At 35.2% G+C, this 23,092-nt stretch overlaps 2 protein-coding genes across 3 annotated transcripts in view; one reads left to right on the forward strand and one right to left on the reverse strand.

The window, feature by feature from the left end:
- Positions 1-13,907, forward strand: part of LOC121367409 (EF-hand calcium-binding domain-containing protein 12-like) — a 30,963-nt gene extending 17,056 nt beyond the window's left edge. For both annotated transcript variants that reach the window (XM_041491563.1, XM_041491564.1), the window contains exons 3-7: positions 1,247-1,418; positions 2,664-3,034; positions 8,127-8,337; positions 9,390-9,615; positions 10,253-13,907. In XM_041491563.1, coding sequence (XP_041347497.1) covers positions 1,247-1,418; positions 2,664-3,034; positions 8,127-8,337; positions 9,390-9,615; positions 10,253-10,505 — 1,233 coding nt within the window. In that variant the 3' untranslated portion in view covers positions 10,506-13,907. The remainder of the gene's footprint in view (positions 1-1,246; positions 1,419-2,663; positions 3,035-8,126; positions 8,338-9,389; positions 9,616-10,252) is intronic.
- Positions 13,009-22,546, reverse strand: LOC121367410 (zinc finger CCHC-type and RNA-binding motif-containing protein 1-like). The gene is made up of 7 exons (XM_041491565.1): positions 22,413-22,546; positions 18,154-18,289; positions 17,469-17,577; positions 17,056-17,163; positions 16,490-16,590; positions 15,179-15,260; positions 13,009-14,706 (listed from the first exon to the last, which is right to left on the reverse strand). The coding sequence occupies exons 2-7, from the start codon at positions 18,264-18,266 to the stop codon at positions 14,584-14,586; spliced, it is 636 nt and encodes a 211-aa protein (XP_041347499.1). The 5' UTR covers positions 18,267-18,289; positions 22,413-22,546; the 3' UTR covers positions 13,009-14,583.
- Positions 22,547-23,092: the final 546 nt, after the last annotated feature.

Genomic DNA, 23,092 nt, shown 5'->3' on the forward strand with positions numbered 1-23,092 from the left:
TTGTTTCAGGCTAATGTTCCTATAAGGAAGGTAAAGCTGTGTGAGTGATATAAATAGTGACAGGTGCTGTATGTTGTTTCAGGCTAATGTTCCTATAAGGAAGGTAAAGCTGTGTGAGTGATATAAATAGTGACAGCTGCTGTATGTTGTTTCAGACTAATGTTCCTGTAAAGAAGGTAAAGCTGTGTGAGTGATATAAATAGTGACAGGTGCTGTATGTTGTTTCAGGCTAATATTCCTATAAAGAAGGTAAAGCTGTGTGAGTGATATAAATAGTGACAGCTGCTGTACGTTGTTTCAGGACAATGTTCCTATAAAGAAGGTAAAGCTGTGTGAGTGATATAAATAGTGACAGCTGCTGTACGTTGTTTCAGACTAATGTTCCTGTAAAGAAGGTAAAGCTGTGTGAGTGATATAAATAGTGACAGTTGATGTATGTTGTTTCAGGCTAATGTTCCTATAAAGAAGGTAAAGCTGTGTGAGTGATATAAATAGTGACAGCTGCTGTACGTTGTTTCAGACTAATGTTCCTGTAAAGAAGGTAAAGCTGTGTGAGTGATATAAATAGTGACAGCTGCTGTATGTTGTTTCAGGCTAATCTTCCTATAAAGAAGGTAAAGCTGTGTGAGTGATATAAATAGTGACAGCTGCTGTATGTTATTTCAGGCTAATGTTCCTATAAAGAAGGTAAAGCTGTGTGAGTGATATAAATAGTGACAGGTGGTATGTTGTTTCAGGCTAATGTTCCTATAAAGAAGGTAAAGCTGTGTGAGTGATATAAATAGTGACAGCTGCTGTATGTTGTTTCAGGCTAATCTTCCTATAAGGAAGGTAAAGCTGTGTGAGTGATATAAATAGTGACAGCTGCTGTATGTTGTTTCAGGCTAATCTTCCTATAAGGAAGGTAAAGCTGTGTGAGTGATATAAATAGTGACAGCTGCTGTATGTTGTTTCAGGCTAATGTTCCTATAAAGAAGGTAAAGCTGTGTGAGTGATATAAATAGTGACAGCTGCTGTATGTTGTTTTAGGCTAATCTTCCTATAAGGAAGGTAAAGCTGTGTGAGTGATATAAATAGTGACAGGTGGTATGTTGTTTCAGGCTAATGTTCCTATAAAGAAGGTAAAGCTGTGTGAGTGATATAAATAGTGACAGCTGCTGTATGTTGTTTCAGGCTAATCTTCCTATAAAGAAGGTAAAGCTGTGTGAGTGATATAAATAGTGACAGCTGCTGTATGTTGTTTCAGGCTAATCTTCCTATAAAGAAGGAAAAGCTGGAGGATCTGATGTGGGCTCTGGACATGAATCTGAATGATGAAGTGGAGTACAAGGAACTCAAAAAAGGGTTGGGCATCCTCAAACTGGAACACAGGGCCTTGAAGAGGGAGGAAATGTCTGCCAGTGGAGCCAATAGTCCAGGTAATCAGTAATCCAATTGCCAACCATTCATCATTGACTGCCCTCCATTCATCATTGACTGCCAACCATTCATCATTGACTGCCCTCCATTCATCATTGACTGCCCTCCATTCATTGACTGCCAACCATTCATCATTGATTGCCAACCATTCATCATTGACTGCCAACCATTCATCATTGACTGTCCTCCATTCATCATTGACTCCCAACCATTCATCATTGACTGCCAACCATTCATCATTGACTGCCCTCCATTCATCATTGACTGCCAACCATTCATCATTGACTGCCAACCATTCATCATTGACTGCTCTCCATTCATCATTGACTGCCCTCCATTCATCATTGACTGCCCTCCATTTATCATTGATTGCCCTCCATTCATCATTGACTGCCAACCATTCATCATTGACTGCCCTCCATTCATCATTGACTGCCAACCATTCATCATTGACTGCCCTCCATTCATCATTGACTGCCTCCATTTATCATTGACTGCCCTCCATTCATCATTGACTGCCAACCATTCATCATTGACTGCCCTCCATTTATCCTTGACTGCCCTCCATTCATCATTGACTGCCAACCATTCATCATTGACTGCCCTCCATTCATCATTGACTGCCCTCACTGATGTCATGTGATCGGTTTGTAACACTGGTTGGTTTTCTTTTCACATCTCATGCTGTAATAAATGAGTTTGAATAGCTCAGTGGGGGAGAGTGTGGTATGATTAGTACATGCTGCACTGACTTTTCTCTCACTGACCACGGACAATTCACCCTGGCCTGGACATACAACCTAGACAGCCTGTCTTCAATAGACGGCCCAGGTTGAGCTATATCCAGCCCCTTCTTTTGTTCAGTAATTTACTTTATTTGTGTTTGACTGGGAGAATATTTTCAAACCAATATTTCTACTGCTCTAAGCATCTAGAATGTAAATTTGTATAATCCCTTTATGGGTTTTCCAGAAACAAGTTCATATAACCCATTTAGTTTTATGGCACATTTCATCACCCTGTAAATGATGTCCTAAATTTAATAGGTGAATGAAAACAGATTTACGCACAATATGACTTTTACAAGCGATACATAAATGAAACAATCAATCGCGAAATTCTCAATGGTCTGCATAGTACTCCACCAATGGCACTGATGTCTTTTTGTGTTTTACTAATGTCTTGCAGTTTCTGTCCCTCCATCAATGGCACTGATGTCTTATTGTGTTTTTAATGTCTTGCAGTTTCGCGATCTTCAAGTGCTTCCTCTAGAAAATGGTCGAGCATGCAACACAGCTCCAGTGGAAATGAGGTTCAGTCTTTAAACCTGTCTGGTGATCTGGAGCAGGAGACGAGGATTGACGCGATGTCATCACAGTCGGACGGGAAGCGGTCTGCGTCATCGGGCAAGCGGTCTACGTCATCGGGCAAGCGATCTGCGTCATCGGGCAAGCGATCTACGTCATCGGGCAAGAGCAGTGTGCGCAGCGGGAGTTCCTCATCCCAGTATCTGGAACCACCGGAGCTCGACCTGAGGCAGGAACAGTTCATCCTGGACAGTGAGGAGAAGATGGTTGACCGGTGCAAGTGTACGTTGGGTTTGCTCAAATTGAAGGTAAATATCCACACGGCACAGGTCGTGTGATGACCTCACTTGTGGCACTTTGTTTGTCCATTCTGTTGTACAGGACAGAAAAATCTGTCACCTGTTGTAGTTTCTTTCCACTTTGTTGTAGACTATACAACACACCTGTAAATATCATGCACCCCCGTGTTTTAGCATGTTTTACAGGTACTGGTCACATAGAAGAGTGCTACACTATTTTATAAGCCACACATCACTCGAAGCATTTTCAGTACAGTGCTTGAGCATTCGTAAATTTGGACACTCATTAGCAGCTGACATAGATATTTATCTTTAAAGACAAAGGTTTAGGTCTTCATTTGACTCAAAAATAAAATAAAAATTGATAATGGTACTTATTGTTTCATTATTATTGAGATTTCAGCAAAAAAGAAAGATGCCTGAGAAAACAAATGTAGGTCATTTGACAATTGAGCAGGTGCTGGTTCGATCTGCTGTTTTGTGTAATGCTTGATGTCTTGGGATATTGACTTGTTTAAATAAATTATACCATACTGATAAACATGTAGCTTTTAATAAAGAGTACTGCTGCATTTGTTGTGCTCGTATATAAAGTTATCATACAGAAAACATATGCATTATCGAAATGACATATTTGTATAAACATGTTCAAGTAACGTTGTGTTTGTTATCGCATTTTATTACATACCCATTAATCTTACTATATAAATACAGCCCTGAATACAAAATGAAATACACTTTTCCATATTCAACTCAACTGCCAGAACTATACCGTATTCAACGCTACTATTTACAGCACATGGTTACCGGGAATGTCCTTCTCGATATGTAAACAAAGTTGGTGCTTGGTTTGAATTGCTTGGTAGGGCAGTTAACTGTTATGCATGTTTAAAATGCTATTTTGTGGAAAATTTGAACTGAAAACGGACGAAAACAGTGACAAATATTTACAATTTAATGAGTGCGATACCAAAACGTGAGATGGGAATACTACTAACCGACAAGCTTTTAATCCACGATATTTAAGGTCGACGACAGTCACATTTTGGACCCTTGTTTTGGCTTCATACACAATAAATAAAACATCTCCAACCGTAATTTTGTGATATGATATATTTGACAAAAGGTACTTTTTATTTCTTTCATCTTTTAAAACTTAAAATTAATATTTTGTCCAGAATTATGATTTTTTTTTTTTTTTAATACCGACCTGTAAACAGCGTTGTCTGCTTGTTATAGGAATTTGACAGGGGTCAAGGTTAGTAGACCAGTTTTTATTTTAATGTGACGAAGCATTGTAATAATATAGCTAATTTTGAATTTAAATGACGTCAGTATTCCAATGATGTCACTTTGCATCTCCTTACAATAACCATAAACTGGGTACACGACGTTTCCTTTTTGGAAAAATTCCATTGTAAAATTGCTATTGAATTTTTTTTTTTTAAACATTACTAATGCACCTGAATGTGTTTGAACAAAATCTTGTGATTAAAAAATTGTACCTTTTACAAAATATGGAAATTACGGTAAGATACGCTATATTTATTGTGTACGAAGCCAAAACAAGGGCGCGAAAGTGACTGTCATCGACTTTAGCAATAATGACGTAGCATGCACCGCCGTCTCCTCACGTAGAAAACTTGGATGAACTGACAACTGGATTATTCAGTGGAGCAATGATTTATGGAGCACATTTAATATAAACTTCAACTTTTCAGCAACGAATAATTCCATGAACATCAATAAAAGAAAACACACCGATGACGACACAGACATTGAGTGAACAATTATTCTTGACATTTTTCTTCGTTGATAAAACTGGCATGCTGAAGGTTTTGTGATGTTTTACAAGCAAATTAAATATATTGTTCGTGAATTTTAGCTATTACATTGACTTTTAAAGGCATTTCAAACAATAATATCCTTAAAATTATAGGTAACTTTTCACTCGTTCTTTCTTATTTCTGTTTATTGTTTAAATAGAACTATATTCCTATGTGTAATAATTGGTGGTTCATCGGTCCGTGTAGTAACACAGCTGACCTAATTGTGTAAATTTAGAAATCCCCGTCATTAGCTAGCAGTGTTACAATTTTTGAACTATTATTTGGAAACAAAATTCCAATTTAGGGTATGTAATAAATACAAAACTACATAAATGTGGTTTTCTGATTTCTGTATACCTGCCGCATCAGGGTTTCCTGCAGGAAATAGACTCGTGGAATACAGAAATCAGAAAACCACATATATGTAGTTTTGTCTATATCATACTTCCAATCTCGTGTACACACTGATGAAAATAAGTCTATAATCAATGCAGTTTACTTGTATTTGATACAATAAAACTCTCATACTGACAGAAGTGGATTAAACATTTGAAGTTGAAAGTAAAAGTTGCATATAAATCACAATATTATATAAACCATCTCTTCCAATTTGAAAGAAAAAGTAGCATATTATATTCTGCAAAATATGGTAATCCTTAATTTGATCTTGTACTTGTTTTTAACTGTAGTTGTAAAGATCTGCAAGTTGAAGAATGAGTTATTTTCAAATGTTTATTTTACACATTCTCTTTCTTGTTCCCATCTCAAGCAGTGTTTTACACCAACCCGCATGCTTATGAAAGTTTAAAAACTGGACTTAAGTCTGTCGTAAAGTGTCTCTCAAACAAGTGACATGTCGTTAGTCTGGTAGCTTTGCTCTCAAACAAGTAACATGTTGTTAGTCTGGAAGCTTTGCTCTTAAACAAGTAACATGTTAGTCTGGAAGCTTTGCTGTCAAACAAGTAACATGTTAGTCTGGAAGCTTTGCTCTCAAACAAGTAACATGTTGTTAGTCTGGAAGCTTTGCTCTCAAACAAGTGACATGTTGTTAGTCTGGAAGCTTTGCTCTCAAACAAGTAACATGTCGTTAGTCTGGAAGCTTTGCTCTCAAACAAGTAACATGTTAGTCTGGAAGCTTTGCTCTCAAACAAGTAACATGTTAGTCTGGAAGCTTTGCTCTCAAACAAGTAACATGTTGTTAGTCTGGAAGCTTTGCTCTCAAACAAGTAACATGTCGTTAGTCTGGAAGCTTTGCTCTCAAACAAGTAACATGTTAGTCTGGAAGCTTTGCTCTCAAACATGTATAACATGTTAGTCTGGAAGCTTTGCTCTCAAACAAGTAACATGTTAGTCTGGAAGCTTTGCTCTCAAACAAGTAACATGTTGTTAGTCTGGAAGCTTTGCTCTCAAACAAGTAACATGTCGTTAGTCTGGAAGCTTTGCTCTCAAACAAGTAACATGTTAGTCTGGAAGCTTTGCTCTCAAACAAGTAACATGTTAGTCTGGAAGCTTTGCTCTCAAACATGTATAACATGTTAGTCTGGAAGCTTTGCTCTCAAACATGTATAACATGTTAGTCTGGAAGCTTTGCTCTCAAACAAGTAACATGTTAGTCTGGAAGCTTTGCTCTCAAACAAGTAACATGTTAGTCTGGAAGCTTTGCTCTCAAACAAGTAACATGTTAGTCTGGAAGCTTTGCTCTCAAACATGTATAACATGTTAGTCTGGAAGCTTTGCTCTCAAACAAGTAACATGTTAGTCTGGAAGCTTTGCTCTCAAACATGTATAACATGTTAGTCTGGAAGCTTTGCTCTCAAACAAGTAACATGTTAGTCTGGAAGCTTTGCTCTCAAACAAATGACATGTTGTTAGTCTGGTAGCTTTGCTCTCAATCAAGTCACATATCGTTAGTCTGGAATGGAAGTTTTGCTGTTTAAAGTCGTTGGTCCTAACTTTAAAGGGTGTATACTACCAAATCAAATCTCATAGACGGTAATAGTAACATATGTGGCTAAAACTCCTACCTGCAACATATCAACTGACATAAACGCCACAGATATAAATACTACCACCTCTCACACTTAAAGTGAATCAGAAAAAATTGGGGGTCAAGCTGCTCGTTTCTGAGATAACGGGTAGCGTCTATGACTACCCTAGTTCCGCACAAAATTCGAGTACTTTTTTTTACAGGTACCCCCCCATACATGTTTCAAGCACCAGGCTACTTGACACATTGGTACTAGATGAAATAAAATTCCATATTTTTTTACCCAGATGAAACTATTATTTTTTACAACCAACACACTCACATTTATAACCAATCACAGGACTTGTGGTGTTCACTTCTCTATCAAAAGTTTGGTGCACCTCAAATTTTGACCCAGCCGGAAGTTATTTGGTCTAGTACTACCTATAGGGACAGTCCCCAGTAAGTTGCCATTGTAAGATGTGTCAAATAACAGGATGTAATCACTCAAACTACATGTTAAATACAAACTTTGGTTTACATTGTCAGTGTCTGTATATTCATTGTGTTTCTCATCACCTAAATGTTTGTAAGCAGCACAAACTGGACTTGGTCTTCACGTACATGGAAAGAAATATACCATTTTGTCCCTAAAACCTTTCCAAATTATTCCACTAAATCAATGGCAGTTCTATGTCATAATATAATTTGGTTAAATAGCATTAAAATATTATTTTGTGTTGAATTACTATGTAGCAGTATGTTATTTGTTCCAATTAAAATGGTCTATTTTTCTGTTGTAAAAACATTATAGAATAATTGTTTGTTCTTGTTTGCTTTATATACAAAAACCCTTTACCCCCATAAAAGAAAGATTTGTAATCCGTGCAATCTGATTGAAGATGACTATCATCACATCATGTGTGAAATATAATACTTCACCTCTACACTATATGACTATTTAACTTTACATAATAACACATTTAAAATAATGCCTGTGCATGAACAATTTATATTTATTATGCAGACCCATGATCCTGCTTGTGCAGGTGCAGTGTTTAAATTAGTTTGTGATTATACATCACATGTAACATGTATTAACCGATAATTAGTATCCTGTTTGTCTGTGCCATGTATGTACAAATAATACATGTTTTGTATCCTGTTTGTCTGTGCCATGTATGTACAAATATTACATGTTTTGTATCCTGTTTGTCTGTGCCATGTATGTACAAATATTACATGTTTTGCATCCAGTTCCAAATGTCGAATGTTTATGTGCAATAAAGTTTATCTTATCTGATAGGCTTCCTCTGGTGGCCAACAGTTGGAAATGCCATCTGCGATTAAAGTGGGTTACAAACCGATTGACGATCACTTGTTGAAGTCCACTCTTGATTCAGACAAGAGAGATATGATCGAGCTCTTCAGACACAGGACACTCAAGGAGTACGACGACATCATCAAGCTGTGTAAAGAGCATAATGTCGTGCTGACAAAGAAATTACTGGACAGGGGTAAGAGATGGTATTTCGTTATTTCTACAGTGAAACCTCTCAAAACAGGACCAGCTGTAAACCAGAATTCCCTCAAAACCGGACCAGCTGTAAACCAGAATTCCCTCAAAACCGGACCCTCTGTAAACCAGAATTCCCTCAAAACCGGACCAGCTGTAAACCAGAATTCCCTCAAAACCGGACCCTCTGTAAACCAGAATTCCCTCAAAACCAGACATTTTTCATAGTCCCTTTTTAAATATCTGTACAAAAGAGAACCTTTCTAAAGCGGATACCTCCTAAAACGGGACTTTTTAAATATCTGTACAAAAGAGAACCTTTCTAAAGCAGATACCTCCTAAAACGGGACTTTTTAAATATCTGTACAAAAGAGAACCTTTCTAAAGCGGATACCTCCTAAAACAGGACTTTTTACTTGGTCCTGCAGGTGTCCAGTTAAAGGAGTTTCACTGTGTAAGTAGAGAGATGGGGGAGGGGGGATTAATTGAGGTTTTTTCTAGGGAAGGATATTTTTTTTGTTAACTCACATTCAGTGTTTTAGTGTTGACATCACAATATTCAAGAAAAAGTTAACGTTTGTTTTGTTTAATAACACCACTAGAGCACATTGATTTATTAATCATCGGCTACTGGATGTCAAACATTTGGTAATTTTGACATATAGTCTTGGAGAGGAAACCTGCTCCATTTTTCCATTAGTAGCAAGGGATCTTTTATATATATGTATCATTCCACTGACAGGATAGCACATACCACAGCCTTTGATATATTAGTCATGGTGCACTAGGTGGAACAAGAAATAGCCCAATGCGCTCACCAACGGGAATCAATCCTAGGCTGACCGTGCATCAGTAGAGCACAATATTACAAAAATACTCAAAAGTTATCTTTTCATTCAATAGTGTGGTAATAGTGTCAGTTCATTATAGGTCTGTCAAATCCTAGCCTTCATTTCACTTCATGCCAGCACACTGACCAGTGTGGTAAAACGTTACTACATTCAACAGTATTTTAACAAAACATGGATTCTTTACTGTGGTTATAATTTTCAGTGTTGCTGTATCCGCCTGAGAGGCCATACCACGAAATGTTCGATCAGATTGGACGATGCTGGCGTTCAAGAAATAAAGTCTTTAAAACACAGATGGCTGACACACAGAAAGAAAAGAAAAGCCGACGTGTTGGAATAAAACAGGTTGACTCGAATCTAGACAGCAGTGATGTATCTTCTAAAGTGGACTGCTGGATTAGTTTTGACGAGTATTGCAAGTTAACAGGGTATGTAAACTCAAAGCGATACATGTATTATCACTTTTAGTGTGGTCCACATAATGTAAGTAAACACACAAATAGCCCTTTCACCCTTATTACTAATTTATTATTTATATTTAAAAATAAACCACTTGCTTATCATATTCAAATAATTACAAGTAATTTGTTATCATTCTTATTTTTCTTCTCAGGGTGGAAGGAAGGGAATTTTTATTTTTATAATTTAGTTATTATATTCTCTTTTGTGCTTTTAAATCATTTTACTTCTAAATCAAGCAATACATCCACTGTGTTTTCCCAGCCTAAGACATAGGCGTACGGGCTACCAGTTCTGTAGGGGTCAGGCTGGTTTTTGTCCGAATTGAACAAAAATACCCGATTCTAGATAGCAACATTTATTCATATTAGCATTACTATAACACCTATACAGAGTTGCATGATTCACTACGCATTGTTACATGGATTGTAACTAATTTTGTTGATAGAATGATGGAAATAAATTGTAAAAAGTTCATAGGTTAGCACATTTTGCCCGAATGTCCTTATAATTTTTGCCTGAATTGAAGTTTTGCTCTACGCTTATGGCCTAAGAAGTGTGTTGTTTCGTTTGTTGATTGACAAACTTGTGTTGAAACTGTTGTAGGTACAAACCCAGACATATAGACAGCAATGCGTTTTGGCCTGGTCACCTGCTCGACAAACTGAGATTGTGTATGCCTCCGTACGATGGAGCTGCACCCTCAACGGATAATCGTCACGCCATTTTCCACGAAGTGAAGAAAACAAAGAGATGTAACCATGGCTACGACAACAACATGAAGTGGTGGCCGCCGGGAAGAAATGGTTATGTGCAATATGCAGACTGTGAAACCTACCATCGACGGCTTCTTGACTGAAGAATGTTTTGCTGTTATACATTTGGTTTTTGATTTGTTTATTTAGTGATTTACTGTAAAGACCAGGTCAGTTAAAAACTTCATGACTTTCACATTCATATGTGCCCATTGCCAGTCTTGTCATTTTAACACTAATTGGCCAAATTCTGCATAGAAAATAGAGATTTTGGGGTGTTCATGTTGGTTGCCACATAAAACTAGAGATGTGATTTTTTTTTTAATTCCCCAGCTTTTTAAAAAATCTGATTTCATATTCATGGGAGGTTTTTATTGCTGAAAATAGTGTTTCCTTAAACCAGTGGATTTGACTTTGAATGGTGAAAAATTACTGATGTAGGTGTCATGTCGAGTTTTCAACTTTCAAAACGATTACTTTATCTGTTATTTCTACAACAGGTATCACCTCCCTATAAACTGCATTCCAACTACCGGTATTGTAGGAAATTAATTTATCAAACATTCCAACTACCGGTATTGTGAGAAATTAATTTATCAAACATTCCAACTACCGGTATTGTAAACATTCCAACTACCGGTATTCCTTGAAAATGTGCTTAATTTAAGGAATATTTTATTAGCCAAAAATTAAATGTTGTAGCCACTTTGAATAAAAATTATCCCAGTTAATGTTTTAAAAGTGACAAATGTAATACATGACACATAATGATACTACAAAACCCATTTAAAATTATTTATGTAATTATTTTAGTTGTCCTTACACAGAATGCACCAAATTAGAAACCACCACATTAAAAAAAATTTAGGGAAGATATTCCTCAATTACCCTCCCCCACCCCTTACCAACTTAGAATATAGTGATTGTTTTAATGGAAATTAGTAACTTCTCTACCAAACAAGTCAATGGAAATATTTATTGATTTCTACCTCCGATTGGTGACCCGAAATATCAATCTATGTTTTGTCAAATAAATAGCTGCTCATGTGTGGTCAACTATTGTGAGGCAGTGTTCGAGATTAACAGTTTTGGCCAGTATCCCAGTTGGATACTAACATTTCAAAATCTGGCATTCCACCTGAGAATTTAGTATTATATGGTATCCCGGTGGGATACTGGGTTCTTGAAGTCTGGTATCCAAAATTAAATTCTGGTATCCCCGGGATATCGGGATACTGTTAATCTCGAACACTGTGAGGTGGTAATTACTGGACAAGTCATCAAGTTCGTTTGATCCTACAGTTGAGCTACGTGACTCTGTGCCACGTGTTCAGCTCATTTCCTGGTGTTCGACAGAAATAGTTTAGTACATTACCTAAACATCCTTTAAAAGAGTGGTTTATCGGGTTGACGATGGCAACACTTGAATAAACTGCTATGGTCATAGTTGCAAAAGTCCACATTTCACTATTTTTACTTCCAAGATGAATCGCTACAAACTAATCCATTCCAAACTGTTTCATATTTAACTTGATAATCTTTGGCTAAAATTTTAAAAGATAACAAAATCTGTATCACCCCTTCTGGCTGAATCTATGATGATTTTTAATCTTTCTCTCCTTGAAACTTTGGTCTTTAATTATTCAGGGGCGGGACGCAGCCCAGTAGTAAAATGTTCACCTGATGCCGTCAATCGGCCCATTTTTCATTCCAGCGAAAGCACCACGATTGGTATATCAAAGGCCATAGTATGTGCTCTCCTTTCTGTGGGATGGTGCATATAAAAGATCCATTGCTACTAATGGAAGCAGATTTCTTCTCAAGACTATGTCAAAATTACCAAATGTTTGACATCCAACAGCTGATGATTAATAAATCAATGTAATCTAGAGATGTTGTTAAACAAAAGAAAAAACAAATATTCATTTTAAACGGACACAAAGAATTTATAGTAGTGATTGTGGTATTATGCCTTACCCCACTGGTTACATTTCTTAATACAAAATTGTTCTGTTATTACATTGAATTATTTGGCTTTAATTTTTTATTCACATATCTTTCCATTATGAAACTGTTTAATCAGCAACATAGAGAGAAAAATATGTCTGCCATATTCAGTTTCTCAGATGGCCGGTTGATCTTTTTTTAATTCATGCACATTTTCACCCATATAAGAACCCTCCACATTTATTCTCAGTTTCTTCTCATCTGTGTGGCCCTCAACTATATGTCTAATGCCATATAAGTTATAACCGTTATACGTGTCTAGTGTGTCATTAAATAAAACATTCCTTTCTTCATTTTCCACTCTGTACTCCATGTGCTCGGCGATCATTTGTCCCATGATAACCGTGTCATTTACCTACTTTGAAGATAGCAGGGTGTGAATATTAAAATTGTGTATGCTTCATGTGCATTTTTGTATGAGAACCATGTTATTTTGTCTCTTATGTGGTAATATACTGTACAGTAATCACGATTTGAAAGTCACTTGTACTGTACTTTATGTGAACCTTTCTGGTCTTCATAAGTTTGTATTCTGAATGAAACCATAGAAACGCCAAACATGTACAGTACTGAATGAAAGAAATAACACAACACTTTGTCTTGTATTTGTAGACCAAATGTAATTCATTAATGACAGAGCAATATCTGTACAAAATACATATAATGTGGGATCGAAAGTCAGTAATATGGGAATTGTTTCTAGTAATAAAATAATGAAGTACACATAGACAGAACTGCACTGCAATTGCTTTACAGTGTCTCTTCCAATACTGGCCTTCATCTCTATACCAAAAGGGAAATTTAGCATAGGGAATTTGATGGCAATTTGTTAACTAACTCTTTTATTTACAAAAAAAAAAAAATGCTATGCAAATTGGTATGGGTTTAAATCTTAATGACTTTTAACATTACTCATTATAGTTAATGCCAAATTCCATTTTGATGCAAATGGATTATAGTTTTCATGTAATCTCTCAATTATTTTCTTTAGTATACATGTCTCTGAATTTAAAAACAACAGTACATCTATATTATTTTGTAGGTATTTCTTAATGCAAAAAGGATAATCTTTGTAACTGTTCTATGCTTCTACAATTTATGGATTTTTATGCTTTACATTTTTTTTTTTTTACATGTAATTTTATATGGCTTTACATATTAAATATATCTTTTTATAAACCTTGCTGAATAACAAATTTTGTTTACTGGCAGTTTTCCAGGATAACTATCTTTTTATAGTGCACATTCCAGAACTGCTGAATAAGAAATGCTGATGACCAAAATAAATATTACCATATACAAGTTGTATTTTAATATACCAAATGTATTGTCCACTAAAAACGTTTATAAAACTTTTTATTATTTATTATACTATTTAATATATGTTTGCTATACTGCTGAATAACAAATGTGCTTACAATGTGTTATTTATTTATTTATGTAATTATAATACAATGTGTGTGTGTATGCTATGTGATACAAATATATACTAAACAAGTGATAGGTATTCCTTTGTTTATTATCATTTAAATTCCTTCCAATCTCATTTCATCAAACTTTTGGACAATAACTCATTCCATTCTCCTCTTTTAGTGGTAAATTATAAAAAATTTAACCACAAGATAAAACTGATTTTAAAGATAACACTGATTATAAAGTTTTACCACGCTGCAACAAAGCTATAATCGGGTCTGTCAGTTTTGGTACAGATGCGAAGACAGAAGTGCAGAATTTGTAAATGAATCGCTTCGTGTCCACAACTGACCTGGGATTTATCTTGTACCCACAACTGCTTCATCAAAGCCTGTACACTTTCTGTTTTTAAGAAAGTGCATAAAAAAGATCCATTGCTGCTTTTCTGTAGAAGTAACCTATGTGGTAGGAGCAGTTTTTCTTCTCGTTGTTAAAATCGTATGTTAAACACCAAACAGTCATAGTTTCAATGTGCTGAAGTGTCATTAAATATGTTTTTTGTTTTGTTTTTGAAAAAAGTCAAATTGCCTGTTCTTTCATACACTTATTTCTTCAATTGTAAACAAATGGCATCATGTTATGTTTTGCCCCCTCTGCTTTCTGACCTCCCAGCCCACATCCTTAACATCAAGCCAGGAAATGGCACACCACACAATGCATAACCCAGACTCCACTGATCATGGGGAAATAACTCTGATATTATCAATCATCATCTAGCTCCTCTTCATCACTGAAGTACGTGTCTTTCTTGTATTTCTTCTTCTTGGGTTCACATGCCGTTGCGTAGTAGCTGCAGCTCCCCAGCAACTCACTTGATTTCTGTTGCTGGTGTGAAAAAATATGGAAACAAAATTATTATAAAAATGTTCATCATTCATAATTTCTTAGAAAAAATAGGGAAAGCTGTATCTCACTATAAAGCTATATTTCACGCAGTCAAAAACTGTTTCACCCGCACTAAAACTGTATCTCATACACTATAATGCTGTATGTTGCCCACTATAAAGCTGTATGTCACCCACTATAAAGCTGTATCTCACACTATAAAACTGTATCTCGCCCAATATAAAGCTGTATGTCACACTATAAAGCTGTATCTCGCCCACTATACAGCTGTATGTCCCACATTCTAAGACATTTGGTTTAAAGGCATTAATATTCTTAATATTCACGTGAACTGTATAATTGCAATGTCTAGATTGAATGATAGAAACTTTAAAAAAAAAATGTATACCTATCCTGATACTACAATACATTAATTTAATGAAAATGGCATTCTGTGTAAAATGTCTATTACCTCATATTGTATGGCAGCTGCTAAACTATCGACACCAGAACTTTCTTCATTGTCACTGTTTTGCTCTTCATCATGCTCTGCACTGAAAATATACCAAGTAATTGAAAAACTGTAATGCACAGTACATGTTTAAGGATTGTTTTTGCTTTTATATTGCGGCAATGTCGAAAACTTGAATCATTTTCTTTTTCCTACCTAACCGGACCTTAACTTAATGTCATTCTCCCATGTAACATAAACTGGTCTCAACATCCCAGCAGCCAATATAACGGCTTAAAATCTTAAACAGTACCAATTGTATAAAACCAATTGTATAAAACCAGCCAAATATGTGACTTAAAAAAAGAAAAAAAAGAACACTTACAATTTGTATAAATTACAAACTTTCCACATTTATACGATTTCCTCAATTCTGATTTGACGATGACAAAGAAAAACTGAAATTATCCTTTGACAAACACATGCTTCTCAGGAAAAAAGTATTGAAAAAGAGAGAATTTGCTTGATCAAGGGGAGAGTTCGACTGCCGTAACCCACCCTGTGTACAAGCTCCAATCTTTGTAATTACATAAAATCTGTTTGTACAACTGTCACAAACTGCATAAAATTGTGTACTGTAGTGAAGGATTTTAAATTAAACACCTCAGAAAATTATGTCATTACGTCAAGTGGGACATCATTACATAAAGCAGATAATGGAAAAGAACGTTAAAAACTGATTTATGAATTATGTGTAGTTTTAAGTAAATAAGTTGTGCTGTTTGTAATTATAAGAATTGTTCGTCATTTTTTGCGAACTTATCGATGTATATCAGTCATGCGATTTATACAATTTGTGACTGTTGTATATTGATAAATTCTCAGAAAATGACAAACAATTCTTATATAAATAATTTTCTTTTTCTTTGTCATTATCCATTTTTTGTTGGGTTTGGGGGTTTTTTTTAATGTTATCCAATGACATTTGAGTAAAAAGTTTAAAAAAATTGTTTTGTTTAATGACACCACTAGAGCATCATTGGATGTAAAACATTTGGTAATTTGACATATCGTCTTAGCACATGCCATTGCTATACCAGTCGTAGTGCACTGGCTGGAACGAGAAATAGCCCAATGAGTCCATCAATGGGGATCGATCCCAGACTGACTACACATTAGGCAAGCCCTTTACCAATGGGCTACATACCTTCCCCGACAACTGAGTTAGTTGTATAACAAGTGAAATATTGTAATTACAATGGAAAACATAAAACAATAAGTGCTCCAAAAAAATGTACACTATTGTAATAACATGGAAAATATTACACATACTCATCATCGTCATCCCATTTTCTTTTCTTCTTCTTCTTTTCCGGAAGCTCACGATCTCCAAGAAGATTTTTTGGACAATTGTAGCTCAAATGACCCTCATCCTATAGATACACAAATCAGGGAGCTATAAGACAAATCAGGGAGCTATATTATCTGATATCTTTATATCATAGATAATATAGCTCCCTGATTTGTATGCTAAATTGAAATCTTACATTTTGTACATATTAAGCAAGTGAAAACAAAAAGCCTGTTAGATTCCACTGTTATTGTGTAGTCAAATGTACATAAAAACAGACATTTCTTTCATAGTGTCTGAATTTAATTTGCAATTTTTATATAAATGAGATTTTAAAAATAAAACTATTTTTTTTATACAAATAGGAATGAAATTTAAATGTTATTCCCCAGTATTGTAAGCACAGAAATGAAAATGTTTTATAAACAATTTGTTTATAATTTATTAATATATTTTCTTGCCGTGTTCCTTTCCAAAAATGGCTAGGTAAATATTGTCACTATCTACAAATAATGTGAGTAGAGCTCATAAATGATAATTAGCATACTCCACATTCATAGCATTTACTCTTGTCTTTGTAAATCTTCTTCTTAATAAACTCGGTAGTCCTTCCGTTGTCTTTGGCAATACTACAACGAATGGTTCGGTCAAACATCTGAAAAACAATCAAAATCACAGACATTTTTAAAACTAAAACAAACAATAAAATGTGTACCCATCCACTAAAGCTTTTATATTGGCAATACATAGATAAATAAATAAGTAAATAAGGACATTGCATGAAAAGTTGTCTGTATTATGTTTGAAAAGAAAATGGCTACTATGCTGTCAAAAATGGGTAAATTGCCATGACAATCAAACTTTATCTGTAGGCAGACAGATGGAAGGATGGAGATGAAACCTACAGTCCCCTCCGGTTGGACCAATAATCACATGACAAGTAAAGATAACATGGCTGACCTTTGTGTTGTTGAGTGCCTTCACAGCCTGATGAGCAGAGTCCTTCTCCACGTACATAATAAACGCAACACCCTTACTTCTGTGTCTGTCATCTCGCAAAATGGTCACTCTACAAGTAGAATAATAAATAGATCAAACAAACACGTATTCATTCAGACTGCCCATCTGTGTGGGGCCAAAAAACAACATTATACGAAAGCTGCATACTCTAGAGCATTTAGAATATATTCAATGTGCCATTATTTAGTTTCCTTATTTACCATCTAGGTCACATTCAAATGGAGTTAGACTGAAATGAACAATGGAGTACAACTACCCAATTTCTACTTCTTAAATAAAATTTGAAAACTGCAGTTTTGAAATTGGCAAATTGTTTAGAAAAAACCACACTTTTCCACTAGTGTGTGTGTGTGTGTCTGTACGTGTGTTTGCATGCATATACATATGTGTGTATGTGTGTGTGTCCTTATATAATTTATTGGTTAAAAAGAAATGAATGTATGAATGTATGTAAGTTTGAATGAATGAATGAATGAATCATCAGTCAATCAATGAATGAGCCAGTCAATCTTTAACTGTACCCTAGCACCAAATCTAATATGAAAATGGGAAAAGAGAAGACAAAAAGCCCAACAGGTAACCACAGGTACATGACTACTCTCCTGTGTCATATTTCTTTTCTTACTTTCCAACCGCTCCATACTTCTCAAATATCTTGTGCATGTCATTGTTGGTTAAAGAGAAAGGAAGGTTTGACACATAAATCGTGCTTTTGCTTGGTGCTAGTTTAATGCTCATGACATCCAGCTAAAGAAAAGATCCTGAAAAGGAACAAATAACAAGATTAAATATTGAATAATGAAAGCTCTAACTCACAGAAAAATTAGATATTCTCAATGATTGACTGGCAATACCAGTTTTGATGACAGAGAGATGAGCAATGTGTCTGAAAATTCATACGTTTATATATATATAATCATGTCAATCAAGCGGGCTGTTGACAATTAAGGTGATAATTACAGAATAATAGATCGTCGACTAAGGTGATAATTACAGAATAATAGATCGTCGACTAAGGTGATAATTACAGAATAATAGATCGCCGACTAAGGTGATAATTACAGAATAATAGATCGCCGACTAAGGTGATAATTACAGAATAATAGATCGTCGACTAAGAGGAACGAAATGATCCTGCAACATGGTTGTCAGTGTTTGTACGTGGTGGAGAGCCTCACTACATAAAACATAATTACAGACAGTCTGGTTAACTTCAAAGAACATTTGGAATAATTGTTAGTACCGTTTGTTTTTGCTCTCAAAGGCATGAATTGTGTCAAACTTTACCTATTCTATATATGTATCAGTTCATGTTTATTAATTACTAAGCAATCTCAATCTTGCATAGGGCCCAGAAATGGGGGTGGGTGGCCAAATTGGAGAAAGAAAGTAGAGGTGTGAAGCATAAATAATTTTGTGTAAAACAAATGTATTGCATTCAGTGTTTTATTTGTTAGTTACGTTCTGCCATGTTTTGACATCTGTACAATATGTCAACGTTACTTTCTGTTATTTATATATATGTATGTTAATGACGTTTTTTTTTTTTTTTTTTTTTTTTCTGGGTTTTTTTCTGTCAATAAATATATGTAGCCTATATGCCCAAGCATATATTTCAAATTCATCTGGGTTATCTTTTTTTTTTTTTCTTTACTTTTACAATATATACAAAATGAATGTACCAAAGGTATCGAAGATGCCAACAGCTGTGGTGGGGTGGGATAAGATGGGGTGGCGTGGGGTGAGGTGACTGATATATTAATTCGCCTTTCAACTGGGGTCAAAAACAAAAACCGGCCTTGGTGGCGTCGTGGCAGGCCATCGGTCTACAGGCTGGTAGGTACTGGGTTCGGATCCCAGTCGAGGCATGGAATTTTTAATCCAGATACCGACTCCAAACCCTGAGTGAGTGCCCAGCAAGGCTCAATGGGTAGGTGTAAACCACTTGCACCGACCAGTGATCCATAACTGGTTCAACAAAGGCCATGGTTTGTGCTATCCTGTCTGTGGGAAGCGCAAATAAAAGATCCCTTGCTGCCTGTCGAAAAAGAGTAGCCTATGCGGCGACAGCGGGTTTCCTCTAAAAAAAATTGTGTGGTCCTTGACCATATGTCTGACGCCATATAACCATAAATAAAATGTGTTGAGTGCATCGTTAAATAAAACATTTCTTTCTTTCTTTCAACTGGGGATGCATAGTTTTCAGATACAGAGGTAGGCAGCTAAGTGCACGCTTCTTACAATATTAAGCGAAATCAACCAACTACACTAAACTCAAACTATTTTCTTGTCCCCTTCATGATCAAGTTATCGAAGTTTGACTGTATTTACAAGTGTAATTATACGCTAGGGGTATGAGTGTTAATACGTAGTGTACACCTTTAAAATCAACAAAGAGCTTCAAAGCTATAAAATTGACATACATAACCCACCCACTCCCCACAAAGCAAATGAAGAAAATAATTCCTGTTCATCTCAACGCAAGGGATACAAGTATGCTTAGAAATCTAACGTATCTAGATTGGGTTTGTTTCCTATATTATATATTATCTAGACAATGAGTGGCAAATACTGTACTGTATGTTTGAGACATAACTGTTGAATAAACACTGTGCTGGGGTGTCATTAAACAAATATTCATTTCCAGGAAATGTCTTTAGATTCCTGGAAAAGGGTTTCAAAAAGGTACTAGAAAATGAACCAAAATAGTGCTTAATTAAATTAAACCATTTGATTTGTATGTACCCTAGAAATAAATATTGTTTAAATCTCAAAGTTGAAATCAAAGTGTTCTGTTTAATAAGAGGCCCGTGGTTTTCTCATAAATTAACTGCCTGGAACTCACTGAAGTAACTTTATACAGCAGAGCAAATAATGGATTGTTGAATGACCCCTTATCAATATATTTTATTCTAAAACTTTGAACTATTATATGGAAATTTAGATTTAGATTTTACTTAATGACTTTACAATAACATTGAATGATTCAGAACCATAGCGAAACATAGCAAACATTTTCTTAACAACTTATATTCTATTGAGAACGCCTTATGAAATTTATTACAATTTATTTATTTATAGTAAAAAAACTATTAATTTCCAAAATCTTCTTACATTTCTTCGTACGTCAAACCAAAGTGAAATTTTAATTTTTTTTTTAATTTAAATTTAAAAAATGTATTAGAATGAGACACAGGGTACCCCCAAACAGAAACTCCTAGTACATATAGTGATTTCCCTAGAAATTTGACAAGGCATGGTAGACCAAACATTTTTAGGGCATTTCACCATTGATGTAATTTATGTGCTTGCTTTAAATAATAAATTAATGGCAAAAGATATAAAAGGCATATTTTATTAATTAATAATACCTTTTTGGGTGTTTTATAAAGGCAATTTTATAATTAATTAGTGAAAAAGGCTTGTTTAATCTCAGGGCAGCATGGTGCCGATTACGGTAAGATGGTGCTAAGGTCGACGACAGTCACTTTTCGCACCCTTGTTTTGGGTTCGTACACAATAAATATAGCATATCTTACCGTAATTTCACTTGAAATCCATATTTCGTAAAAGGTACAATTTTTTAATCACAAGATTTTCTTCAAACACATTCAGATGCATTAGTAATTTTCAAACAAAAAATTTTCAATAGCAAGTTTGCATTGGAATTTTTCCAGCATTCTTAAAACGGAAACGTCATGTACCCAGTGTATGGTTATTGTAAGGCGATTCAAAGTGATGTCATTGGAATACTGACTATATTATTACAATGCTTCGCCACATTAAAATAAAAACTGGTCTACTAATCTTGACTCCTGTCAAATTTCTATAACAAGCGGACAACGTTGTTTACAAGTTGGTATTTTGTTATTTTTCATAATTCTGGACAAAATATTAATTTTTAGTTTCAAAAGATGAAAGAAATAAAAAGTACCTTTTGTCAAATATATCATATCAAAACATTAGCGTTGGATATGTTTTACTTACTGTGTACGAAGCCAAAACAAGGGTGCGAAAAGTGACTGTCGTCGACCGTAGACAATTGTGGCATGCTATAACAAGCTAGAGAAAACACTGACATATATACTATATTATATAACGTTGGTATAATGTTACATCCGACATTATTGTTTTGGGACTATTAGTATTATAACAACTTATTGTCCAAACCAAATTGTTAACAACTACCAAAAATTACTCTCCTACGTTTAATTGCCGTTAGATTTCCTCCAAAGTTTGTCCAGACACAAATCGCAGAAAAAACTATACAAATATATACAGATTTCACACACGAGACTGCAACGATGTCTCCGATATCATCTTTGCTGAGGTTACATAGGAAAAAATACATGCAGTTTTCTGCCGTCTGCCATGTTGCTTGTTTATGGAATACTCTTCAAGAGAGGTGAAAGCCTCCAAAGTATGTGACACAATTAATATGAAATCAATGATCTCTAGTGGAATCATTAAAATAATAATAATAAATAATATGACGTCATCACGTTTGCTTTTATATCATAACATGTTATGATGTTGTTAGATTAAGTCCTATCCTTTCACCCCTCTTGAAGAATATTCCATAAAAAGTCAAATGGCAGCTTGCAAAAAATTACATGCTTTTTGCCCTATGCGCTCTCAGCGGAGTCGATATAGGCGACATATAGTTATCATCTGGTATGTGGAATCTGTGTCATTGTAATGGTTTTTTCAAGATTTCTGTCTGGACAAACTTTGGAGGAAATCTAACGGCAATTAAAGGTAGGAGAGTAATTTTTCGTAGTTGTTAACAATTTGGTTCGGACAATAACAAGTCGCATTAAAACGTTCGTTAGGCCTAAACTTTAAAAAAAAAAAGGTTGGGTTTCTTTTTTAAAGCTTACTCACTTTCTAAATTCCTTTGTTATGCTTATTTACAACTACATTTACTTTAAACAATACATTTAGCGTATGTTTTTTACGTATTAAATTTGTTTTTATCATTGTTTTTATTCTGGATTATGGGCGCAGCCATACTTGTTCTTCTTCTACGTTATATTCCTCCAATGTCTGGTGACCTACACGATGGTGAAAAGTCATGTTTAAAAATATCAACATATAGAATTTTGAATTAGCTGCACATTGTCTTATATTTGGTGGCAGTATCTAATTGTTGTGTAAATCGATCTATTCCTTACTGAGCTCGAATATTTACTGTAAAGCTATTTATGATGATTTGTGGTGGTTGTATTATGGGTTGTAGTGGTTGTGTGATAGGTTGTGGTGGTTGTGTGATAGGTTGTGGTAGTTGTGTGATAGGTTGTGGTGGTTGTGTGATAGGTTGTGTTGGCTTTGATAGGTTGTGTTGGCTGAATAATGGGTTGTGTTGCTTGGATGATTGGTTTTGGTGGCTGTATGATGGATTGTGGTGGCTGTATGATGGGTTGAGGTGGCTGCATGATATGTATTGGTGGTTGTGTGATGGCTATATGATGGTTGTGGTGGCTGTATGGGTTGCAATGGTTGTTTGATGGTTGTGGTAGCTGTGTGATGGTTTTGTGCTGGGTTGTGATGTCTCCATAATGGGC

This window comes from Gigantopelta aegis, chromosome 3 (genome assembly GCF_016097555.1).
Source record: "Gigantopelta aegis isolate Gae_Host chromosome 3, Gae_host_genome, whole genome shotgun sequence".
NCBI lineage: Eukaryota > Metazoa > Mollusca > Gastropoda > Neomphalida > Peltospiridae > Gigantopelta > Gigantopelta aegis.

Coding starts and splice junctions, on each gene's coding strand:
- LOC121367410 (XM_041491565.1), bottom strand. CDS start 18,266: ATGAGCATTAAACTAGCACCAAGCAAAAGCACGATTTATGTGTCAAAC. Junction 17,578..18,153: donor AAGTATGGAGCGGTTGGAAA/GTAAGAAAAGAA, acceptor TTCTACTTGTAG/AGTGACCATTTTGCGAGATG. Junction 16,591..17,055: donor GTAAATGCTATGAATGTGGA/GTATGCTAATTA, acceptor GTGTATCTATAG/GATGAGGGTCATTTGAGCTA.